Raw genomic sequence first — 11,568 nt, forward strand, 5'->3', positions numbered from 1 at the left:
TTAAATTGATCAAAAGTGACGATAAAGACATTTATAATTTTACAAAAGATTTCTATTTCAAATAAATGCTGGTCTTCTGAACTTTCTATTCATCAATGAAACCTAGAAAAAAACTACTTTTTCAACATAATAGTAATGCTTTTTGAGCAGCAAATCTGAATATTAGAATGATTTCTAAAGGATCATGAGACTGGAGTGATGATGCTAAAAATTCACCTTTGAAATCAGAAGTAACATTTTAAAATGTATTCAAATAGAAAACAATTATTTTAAATAGTAAAAACAATTCTAAATTTTACTGTACTTTGAATCAAATAAATGCAGGCTTGGTGAGCAGAAGAGACTTCTTTAAAAAAAAAAAAAAAAACTTGCTGTGGATAAAAGCATCTCCCAAATGTGTAAATGCACTACAGTAAATAAGACAATTCCATCATCTGACAGTAATGAAAACTGTTGTTTAATATTTCAAAATACAGTCTCTTATTTATTTGCAGTACAAATATTTATACAGTCTTGGTTCAATGTTAGCTAGTCATCTGAAATAATGTGACAGGCCATTTATTACTGTAAGTCATTTTGAGTTAGTCAACCAACAAAAACCTCAGCAAAGCAGCCATTTTTTGATAGTAAAGTATTACACAGAACAACACAACTAAAGAACTAAAATTCAGCATCTTTCAAACACTTTGTAGAGTTCAGGCAGGCTGGCAATCTGCAGAATGCTGCCGTCTTCACTGAAGTGTTTTGGAGGACTGAAAAGAGTGCGGAGCGCTTTGAAAAGCACATGCTCTACTTTCCACTGCCAGCTCATCTCTGCTTCCTACAAATAATTAACATGTTCATTAAGTCTTGTTAAGTATCATTCACATAAACCACAAAAAAAGATTGAAAGATGTTGTGAATAACAAATTATATTCCTCTTGCAGTTTGTGCAATATAAACACTACAATTCAAAAGTTTTTGAACGGTAAATATTTTTAAGAAGTCTCTTCTGCTCACCAAGCCTGCATTTATTTGATCCAAAGTACAGCAAAAATAGTACAACTTTGAAATATTTTTGCTTAAATTTTACTTAAAACAACTGTTTTCTATTTGAATATTTCAAACTGTAATTTATTCCTGTGATTTCAAAGCTGAATTTTTCGCATCATTACTCCAGTCACATGATCCTTCAGTAATCATTCTAATATTCTAATGTTAAAAAAAACATTTATTATTAAATTGAAAACAGTTAAGCAGAAGAACAAGAACAACATTGATCTGAAATAGAAATCTTTTGTAACATTATAAATGTCTTTATCACCACTTCTGGTCAATATAAAGCATCCTTATAGTGTATAATGTTACAAAAGCTTTTTATTTCAGATAAATGCTGATCTTTGGCTCTTTCTATTAATCAAAGAATCCTGAAAAAAATGTACTCAACTGTTTTAAATATCGATAATAATACTAAATGTTTCTTAATGAATCATTTCTGAAGGATCATGTGACACTGAAGACTGCTTTGATCACAGGAATAGATTACATTTTAAAATATATTCTAACAGAAAATATTTATTTTAAATAGTAGTTTTCTTTAAAAAACAATTAAAATTCCTAGTGTTCAAAAACTTTTGACTGGTAGTGTATTATTATGTCCGATTCTTCTGTGCAGCATTTGAAATACCTGTGGCTCGTCTGCAGCTGGCTCCAGTGTGTATTGTTTCCTTACAGAATAGAAGTGACTGCATTCCATGCTGAAGTCATGAAAACAGTCCTTCTCTCGATCCCAGTTCACCTGCATAATCCATCAGTCATTTAGCTGCTTCTGGATTTTATTTTTTAACCAATTCCTATGATATACAAAACCCAATAAACTACAATTAATTGAAATGCTGACCTCAGTGGCTAAACGCAGAATGAACATGGGAAGTCCCTCCATGGCAGGAGTGTAATTATCAAGCAGCATTGGCAGACCAGTCAGGTTCCCTTCCTGTAAAGAAATACTTCCGTTTTGTAAAAGCAATAATCCACTTAAGGCTTTTTTAACCATGGTTAAAGGAATAGTTCACCCAAAAATGAAAATGCTGTAATTAATTACTCACCCTCATGTTGCTCCAAACCCGTAAGACCTTCGTTCAGGCAAGAGATTGTTAAATAAAGTGACTATTTTAGTTTTCTTTGCACACAAAAAGTATTCTCATAGCTTCATAACATTATGGTTGAACCACTGATGCCACATGGACTATTTTAACGATGTCCTAACTACCTTTCTGAACCTTGAAACTGGTAGTTGCATTGCTGTCTATTCAGGGTCAGAAAGCTCTAGGATTCTATCAAAAAAATCTATAATTTGTGTTCTGAAGATGAACGAAGGTTTTACGAGTTTGAAACAACATGAGGGTGAGTAATTAATGACAGAATTGTCTTTTTTGGGTGAACTATCCCATTTGTATCTAGGCACAACCTGAGGTAAATCAGTTATACTGATGCAAGTTTGTTATGATATGTTACTCACTCCATCTATTTCCAGAGAAAAATACTCTTCCAGCATCTCTGTTTTCTGCTTCAGAAAATCAACGATATACTGGGCCAGTCCTTCTTTTGGACCATCCTCCTCCGTCCACCCACTCTCCTCCGACTCCAAAGCCAGCATGGCCAAATCATAAAGCGGAGCTGGATTCTGAAAAAACACAGCTTTAGTTTTTAATCTGGTAAATGTATTTGAGATGGTTTTTAAGAAAAATGCATTAAGTTGATTTTAAAACTTGTATTACACACCGACAATCGAAGGACCCCGAAGTTACCAAAATCATAGATCAAAATTTGATAAAACAGCGCCTGACTGTGGAAAATAGGAGAGAAAAGTAGATTTGTTGACACATATGTGACTCAGAAACACAAAACCTGCCATAAGAGTCCATTTTGGTTTTTTTGAGATTGAGATTTATACATCATATATAAATAAGCTTTCTATTGATGTATGCTTTGTTAGGATAGGACAATATTTGGCTGAGAAACAACTATTTGAAAATATAACACCTTAGGGTTTTAAATATTGAGAAAATTGCCATTAAAGTTGTGCAAATGAAGTTCTTAGCAATGCATATTACTAATCAAAAATTAAGTTTTGATATATTTATGGTAGAAAATTTACAAAATATCTTGATGAAACATGATCTTTACTGGCATAAAAGAAAAATCAGTCATTTTGACCCATACAATGTATTGTTGGCTATTGCTACAAATATACCCCTGCTACTTACGACTGGTTTTGTGGTCCAGGGTCACATATATTATAAAAACCTGTAGAAAATACTGGAAAACAATCAACTTTGAAAGTATAGTGAGTAATTGATCTGATTCTAACCTGAGTTTGGTTGTATTGAGCAGGTAGAGTTTGGTCTGGTGCTGCACTAGAGTCCACTGTGGATTGACTGAACCTACAAATGAGTGATTCTGGAGCAGATCCTGTAAACCTGTGGAGGACGCAACACTGAACACTGGTAAACTGTTCAACAATCAGGTCAACTCTAAATTCATTACATTGTATACAGTTGAAGTCAAAAGTTTGCATACAGCTTGCAGAATCTGCAAAACAATTATTTTATCAAAATAAGAGGGATCATACAAAATGCATGTTATTTTTAATTTAGTACTGACCTGAATAAAATATTTCACATAAAAGATGTTTACATATAGTCAGCAAGAGAAAATAATAGTTGAATTTATAAAAATGACCCTGTTTGAAAGTTTATATGTGACCCTGGACCACAAAACCAGTCTTAAGTCGCTGGGGTATATTTGTATTTTTTTTTTTTTAATACTGTTAGGTTGTTTTGACACAACTTGTATTGTAAAAAGCGCTGTATAAATAATAATCTTGTAGCAATAGCCAAAAATACATTGCATGGTTCAAAATTATTGACTTTTCTTTTATGCCAAAAATCATTAGGAAATGAAATAAAGATCATGTTCCATGAAGTTTTTTTGTAAAATTCCTACTATAAATATATCAAAATGTAATTTTTGATTAGTAATATGCAGTGTTAAGAACTTAATTTGGAGAACTTTAAAGGTGATTTTCAAATAGTTGTATCTCAGACAAATATTGTCCTATCCTAACAAACCTTATATAAATAGAAAGCTTATTTATTGAGCTTTCATATGATGTATATATCGCAGTTTTGTAAAATTTAACCTTATGACTGGTTTTGTGGTCCAGGGTCACATATACGCTTGATTCCTAACACTGTGTTGTTACCTGTATGATCCACAGATGTGTTTTTTTGTTTAGTGATAGTTGTTCAGGAGTTCCTTGTTTGTCCTGAACAGTTAAACTGCCCGCTGTTCTTCAGAAAAGTCCTTCAGGTCCCACAAATTCTTTGGTTTTTCATTTTTTTTGTGTATTTGAACCCTTTTCAACAATGACTACTAAATCCTCTAATATTGGCCTGTATTCCATTAGCGGCCGGGTCTCCAACATTGGCCGGTCTCGCTGTCAGCTGAGGTAAATAATGGCCGGTCTCTAATAGCGGCCGGGGCTATTATTAGAAACAACGTTTGTCTGGGCAGCAGAGTATGTGAGCGGAGCAGGAGCGGTGTAATTTTGATTGGAGGGAGGAGCGGATTTTTGAAAAGTCGGAGCGTCGTGGTTTTTTCCACTCGCTCCAAGAGTGCTCCGCCACCGCTCCATCATGAGTACAATTCATGCCAACGGTCCGTAATATAACTGCATATTAAGCAAGAATTCATATGTTAAACATGTTTAGCTAGCTTGAAAGAGATGGAACACTCAAATCAGAAAGAATGTAAAGGCTATGATGAGCAGTAAATTATAGTTCACAAGGAATTAGTTTGTTCCTTCTAGATAATGAATATTTTCAGGTGAAAGCATGATTTAAACGGTTACAACATTCAATTCACACGCAATCGCTCTGACAGTAATGCATTAAAACAAATGTAATGGTATCTGATTTAGAATAAACAGACATCTGTAAGAAATGCAGCGATCCATAGGTAAAATAACTGACGAAAATTTATTTTTATTTTCATTACAAACTTTTCACGGCATAAAGCAGCAGTTATACTCTTTTAATGCTGACAATCAATGAATGAATGTTATTAGCTTGGTATGTGGTAGGAACAAAGTTTGCACACTAGTGTTCCAAACTCTCCTGTTATTTTATTTTTGTATTTTTTATTTTAATATGTGTTATGAACAGGACCGTTATATTTCAAACATTATTTCTTTTTTTTGACGCAGAGCGAAGGCGGAGCTGTGTTTCTGATATCAGCGAGCGAGAAGTGGAGCGGGAGCGGGAAATTATGAACCTGGAGCGGAGTGATTATTAAATGCACCTAGTATTTTATAGGTTCAAATAGACACAAAATCTCTTTTTTTTTTTTTTCTACTGGTAGTTCGTTTAGCTCAAATAGAAATTGAGGCCTGCCTCTAATTCTGGCCTCCTTCTAATAAAGGCCTGGACCACGATGCGCTTGAGTAAAACAAAGGCCCGGGCCTGTATTAGGGGATTTACGGTATATGATTTTGAGATCCATCTTTTAACACTTTGGAACTTCCTAATCATCAAAAAAAGTTTACAGCAGTTTTAACGGAAAAAAATAGCTGTTTTCAATACTGATAATAAGAAATGTTTCTTGAACAAGCATTTTAGAATGATTCCTGAAGGATCATGTGACAATGAAGACTAAAAAAGGGCTTATAAGGTTATAATTTCAGCCTGTAAGTGGATATTGTTTAACCTTTGTGAGTTTCTTGCTCAATGTCATCCCGAAGCTCCTTTATGCTGGTCAGTTTAATGACGCGTCTCCTCGGCAGGGAGGCGGCTGTCAAATCCTCCTTCACCTCATCGACATGAGGCCTTTTCCTGAAAGACAGACCAAACAAACACCAGGTTGATCTTTAGCTTATGAAGCAATGCACTCGCATCTCGCATCAAATCTGTAAGACCTTCGTTCATCTTCAGAACACAAATGAAGATATTTTTGATGGAATCTTAAAGAGCTTTCTGATCCTTGCATAATGGTACTCTCATGAATGCGTGTTGACTGACACAGAAGAGAAGAAATTGTAGATTAAAGTTGATATTTTTGTTTTCTTTGCGCACAAAAAGTATTCTTGTAGCTTCATAACATTACGGTTGAACCACTGATGTCACACGGACTATTTTAACGATGCCCTTGCTACCTTTTTGGTCCTTGAATGTGTCAGTTATGTTGCTGTCCATGCAGAAGATTTCTTAGATTTCATCAAAAATATCTTAATTTGTGTTCCGAAGATGAAAGAAGTCTTACAGGTTTTGAACGACACAAGGGTGAGTAATTAATAACAGAATTTTCATTTTGGAAGTCCCACACAAAACTTATCAACAGTCTGTTTCCTGCATTTCACCTTGGTGGTGCTTCATCAGGAGGAGGTTGACTGTCTGTCTGTTGATCCTCCGCGTCACACGGCTCAACAACATCCAGAGCAGTCAGCAGCTCTGAGTCATCTGGTTCGGCTGAACCCTGAGTGGCAGTGAAAGAGCTGGAGGCTTTATCTGACCTGCTCTGAGCAGCAGACGACGAAGCTGAAGGTTGGAGAAACGCATCCAGCTTCTGGACTTTGCTGTCAGTGCGAACCATCTGATGGGCGTATACACGCTCCTGGGTATCTGCAGAGGAACTAGAGGCTTTTGTTGCGCTGGTGGATGCCGAAAGTCCTGGAAGCAGAGTCTATGGATCATGCAAATTAGTCAAGCGTTGGTCAGATTAGAAGATGTCAAATATTTACTTCTAAAATTGAAGGTTCACCTGTGTGAAGTATGTGCGTGAGGAGTTGGAGCCAAGCAGTTTACACTCGACATGTTTCTGAATGCTCTCGATAATGCTGTCCTCATGCAGGAAATGGACCTCGTGCTTCGTTGGGTGAACATTCACGTCAATGTTTTGAGGAGCAATCTCTAAACTTCAGAATGAAAGTTTTAAAATATTAGGAAAGCATTTTTAGAATTGTTTTATGATACATAGATACATTTTCAGTCTTCAGTGTCACATGATCCTTCAGAAATCATTCTAATATGCTGATTTGCTGCTCAAGAAACATTTATTATTATCAACGTTGAAAACAGTTGCTGCTAAATATTTTTGTGATACCTGAATGATAGTGTATACTTCAAGAAAGTGATTTACCTAAGATAAAGAAAAGGATGAGTGTTTTTGGGTAGATAAGCAGTGTAGACAGTCTCAATTGCTTTCTTCAAGGCACTAGACTCCACCAAGCGATCTAGAAGACAACAAAGTAATTATTCGTCATAAAGGCAACCACGATTTTTCCAATGCTTTTAAAAACTAAGATAGAAACAAGCTCATAAAACATACGGTTGATAAAAAGGATAAGGACGCATTTCTTGACAGAGTAGTTGGCATTGGAGATGTAGCCTTTCATTTTATAAGCGAGTTTCTGATCCTCACACTCAACTTCAATCAGCTCCCTGAAACACACATATGAATGTTTGCTTTACTCCATTATTAAAAGGGAACTTGGATATTAGGACTTGTATGGCTTAATATAACGTAAATTATGTCTCTTACTTAAATATGTAGTAGAAAACCCACGAAAGATTTATGTTACTGCAAAAATCCACATAGTTTTATACATATTTTGGACTATGGAGGGTGCTGTTATTTCAATGATGTCAAATGGTTGCACTCAGTGAGTTACTGCTGATATCTGTCATCACTTTTACCTCAACACAACTCGGAAAAAGCAACTTGGAAAAATAACATATGGACACAGCTACTGAAAGAGCTTATAAGTGGCGATGGATATAAGCATAGGCTCAAACCAAATGCCGTAGCATGTATTTTCCCGACAAAGAGTCTAAATACCCCAAATATGGAGTTAAATCTACGCTGAGAAACTCCTTTAGTGGCTGCGGCGTCATAACAAGCCTCAGCATGTTTACATCCAGCCAGGATGGCATCTAGCGTTTCTTGTCTCTGCTGTTTGTAAGCTCTTTCAGCAGCTGTGTCCTACTAAAAGCCTCCAAGGCATCAGGTCTAAAGTGGAGAGAGCAAAGACGCAGGTCTTTAGAAAGTTTTATTCATCCACAGGTATCTTCCCATTCTTTTCTCCTCTTCTTATCGCTAGGAAAAGCAGTGAAATCTTACATCACTTCTCTTGTTGCCCTTCGGTTGAAGTAATTTATTTTCCAAGTTGTGTATTGCGAGTTGTGTTGGGGTAAAAAATAGCAACAGGTAGCACCAGTAGCTCACTAAATGTAACCATTTCATGTCATTGAAATAATGGCACCCGTTATAATCCAAAATATGTATGAAATGATGTGGAGTTTTTAAACAATGCAAATCATATTTCAGTTAGAGACATAATTTTCGTTACATTAAGCCGTCTTAAAACCTAGGGTTCCCTTTAACCTCAAATCAATGTATCTTTTAGTTAAAATGAGGTTAAAATGTTCACAGTACCCAAAAATGGTCAAATAAAAGTACCTGCTAACAGCTACACCAAACACCGCACGAATGTTGTCCAGCACAGAGGCGTTCTGAAGGGTCTTAACATCTGCAACCATCTCACCTTGCTAAAATAGAGAAGAAAAAAGTTATTAGTTTAAAAACAATTTACTCTTTAAATGTGTTACTTTAGTATCATTAATATACTCTATTATGACATTTTTTTTTACGTTTTCCTTTTAATGTTAGTTACATTTTGTCATTAACTAATGACTAACAGAAATAAATTAGTATAAGTTTGTTTATAATGCATTTTATTTTAGTTTGTTTATTTAAAAAGCACAAATGTTTTTTGTTTTAGGTAATGATAACAATGCTGCTATGAAATGAGCATTTCACCTTCTTGACAGAGAAACTTTTCCCAGAATTGTGAATGGCGTATCTGTATGACAAGAAATACAGGTTGACATGGATAATCTTTTAGGGTCTTAATGCAGAACTAAAACCTTCTGGATATCATGAACACACCTGCTTACAACCTCAACGATTCTAGAATATTCCTCACTGGGGCTCTTCAGGGCTTTCCGTCGGGTAGACACATTATAGAACAGATCCTCGACCTGGAATAAAAACTGATTATTTGTGGGAAAAAAAAGTGTAAAAAAAATGACTTAATGGCAGGTGAACCTACAGAAATCAACGTTCCCTGGTTTCCAGCGCAGGGTTTAGGAGGAGCTTTCAGCTTTCCATCACAGTAATTGGCTCTGTAAACAAATCCAAAGTCAGACCACTTTATAAAAAATAAAATAATAATGCATAATGAATGAAATAATATACTTATTGAGCTGTGGTTTATTTACTCTACATTCTGCATGTCTGCTAAAATATATATATAAATATTGTAATAACATTGTATAACAATACACTACCAGTCAAAAGTTTTTGAACAGTAAGATTTTTAATGTTTTTTTAAAGAAGTCTCTTCTGCTCACTTCTGCATTTATTTGATCTTAAGTACAGCAAAAACAGTAAAACTTTGAAATATTTTTCCTATTTAAAATAACTGTTTTCTATTTGAATATATTTTAAATTGTGTGATTTCAATGTTGATTTTTTTTAGCATCATTAGTCACATGATCTTTCAGAAATCATTCTAATATTCTGATTTGCTGCTCAAAAACATTTATTATGATGTTGAAAACAGCGAAGCAGAATTTTTTTTTCAGTTTTTGATGAATAGAAAGTTCAGAAGAAATGCATTTATCTGAAACAAAAATCTTCTGTAGCATTATAAATGTCATTATCATCACTTTTGATCAATTTAAAGCATCCTTGCTACATAAACGTATGAATTTCTATAATCCCCCAACCTTAAAAAAAACTGACTCCCAGCTTTTAAATGGTATAGTGTATAATGTATAACAAAAGATTTCTATTTCAGATAAATGCTGATCTTCGGCTCTTTCTATTCATCAAAGAATCCTGAAAAAAATTACTCAACTGTTTTAAATATTGATAATACTGCTACTACTAATAAAAATGTTTCTTGAACAGCAAATCAGCATATTAGAATGATTTCTGAAGACTGGAGTAATGATGCTGAAAATGTAACTTTGAACACAGAAATAAATTACATTTTAAAATATATTCAAATAGAAAGCAGTTATTTTAAATAGTAAAAATATTTCAAGATTTTATTTTTTTGCTGTACTTTGGATCAAATAAACGCAGGCTTGGTGAGCAGAAGAGACTTCTTTAAAAAAAAAAAACATTAAAAATCTTACTGTTCAAAAACTTGTGTATAAAATATTTTACATAATATAAAATAAGAACATTACCTGTAGGCACATTTTGCATCAGCTGTTTTTGTGGTGATTGTAACATGGGCTACATGACTTATACTTGCAAGAGCCTACAAATGAAGAAAAGAGTTGATTTACTGAAGATGATCAGTAAATGCATTGTGATCAGCTGAAGTGATTCATACCTCTCCTCTGAATCCATATGTTGCGATTGATGACAAGTCCTCAAAAGTCTGAAGCTTGCTGGTTGTAAAACGCTCACAGACTATTTCCATATCATCTTTCTGCAAAAAATAAAAATGCAACAAGCTCCAAATAAGAAATTTGTCATTTAACAATGTCTATCAATGCATAGTGTAAAAATAACAGTTAAGTGATTTACCCTGATGCCAGTGCCGTTGTCCTGAATGAGGATGAGCTTCAGTCCGCCCTCTTTCACTGTTATCTGGATACTTGTGGCTTTTGCATCCAAACTGAGGATTTAAAACAAAATATGCTTTCATATTGTGTAACGTTACAGTTATTGACAGTGTCATTAAATATAACAGGTGCCGTCTGCGTTGCTTATACATATGTACAAATAAATTAAGCAAATCTCATCGGACTGAAATTATTATAGTGGTCAATAAAAGCCTTGTCACCAGTTCTCCATCATCTCCTTGATCGCATTGGCAGGCCGCTGGATGATCTCTCCGGCTGCGATGCGGTTCACTACAGTCTCATCGAGTCTGCGGATGACTCCCGCCATGATTAACTCTCACTCATTCACTCTATGATAAATAAACAAACAAACACATTCACATGAGCTGGCACTCGTTGGCTATATCAAAAAATAAACACTTTCAAATACACGTGAATGTTTGTTTACGTCTCATGTGAGCCCCGCTAAACTTCAGGCGCCAATGGCGAGCGCCCGCCTCCAGAGTGCTCTGATTGGCTGGTGGAAGAACTGCATCCGCCGACGTCATGCTGTAGACAGAACCGAAACGCTGGGGCAAATCAGTGTAAAGATTAACCAGAAGAAATGATGGTTTGTAGGTTTGATTTTGGCATTGGTGGGGAGACATAACGGCGGCAACAGACATTTAAATAAATGTTGTTTGATCAAAATGATTTTAGTAGTCGCTGGATATTGTTAGGGGCATTTTATTGACATAAGTGAGTTTATGTTTTTGTCACTTTCTGATGAAGATGTCATTCACTTGTTTGACAATGTACCCACACAGAGAAATTTTGGTCATTTTTTTATGTTCCTAATGTTTCTCATTTTGTAAAGTAATTTTCTTTCTGTTTAAAAGTTGGTTCTTTGGAT

General features: G+C 34.9%; 1 protein-coding gene across 2 annotated transcripts; it reads right to left on the reverse strand.

Annotated features, from left to right (window-relative positions):
- Nucleotides 1-435: 435 nt before the first annotated feature.
- On the reverse strand, nt 436-11,171 carry mlh1 (mutL homolog 1, colon cancer, nonpolyposis type 2 (E. coli)). Of its 2 annotated transcripts, XM_073833710.1 has the most exons (20): nt 11,125-11,171; nt 10,898-11,026; nt 10,639-10,729; nt 10,442-10,540; nt 10,293-10,366; nt 9,146-9,218; nt 8,983-9,074; nt 8,854-8,896; nt 8,494-8,582; nt 7,363-7,475; nt 7,174-7,267; nt 6,796-6,949; nt 6,395-6,717; nt 5,746-5,870; nt 3,350-3,458; nt 2,761-2,824; nt 2,498-2,662; nt 1,880-1,972; nt 1,667-1,777; nt 436-820 (listed from the first exon to the last, which is right to left on the reverse strand). In XM_073833710.1, exons 2-20 carry the CDS (start codon nt 11,002-11,004, stop codon nt 668-670), a joined length of 2,172 nt encoding a protein of 723 aa, XP_073689811.1. In that variant the 5' UTR covers nt 11,005-11,026; nt 11,125-11,171; the 3' UTR covers nt 436-667. The 2 variants fall into 2 exon arrangements, with proteins under 2 accessions (XP_073689811.1, XP_073689810.1); XM_073833709.1 differs by having other exon boundaries at nt 10,898-11,146.
- Nucleotides 11,172-11,568: the final 397 nt, after the last annotated feature.

The sequence above is a fragment of the Garra rufa genome, chromosome 2 (assembly GCF_049309525.1).
Source record: "Garra rufa chromosome 2, GarRuf1.0, whole genome shotgun sequence".
Classification (NCBI taxonomy): domain Eukaryota; kingdom Metazoa; phylum Chordata; class Actinopteri; order Cypriniformes; family Cyprinidae; genus Garra; species Garra rufa.

What these genes read in the sequence shown, in the direction of transcription:
- mlh1 (XM_073833710.1), bottom strand. Translation starts at nt 11,004, where the DNA reads ATGGCGGGAGTCATCCGCAGACTCGATGAGACTGTAGTGAACCGCATC. An exon ending in AAAGTTTCTCTGTCAAGAAG is followed by an intron (nt 8,583 to 8,853) that starts GTGAAATGCTCA and finishes TCTCTATTTTAG; the next exon opens with CAAGGTGAGATGGTTGCAGA. An exon ending in CACGCACATACTTCACACAG is followed by an intron (nt 6,718 to 6,795) that starts GTGAACCTTCAA and finishes CATGATCCATAG; the next exon opens with ACTCTGCTTCCAGGACTTTC.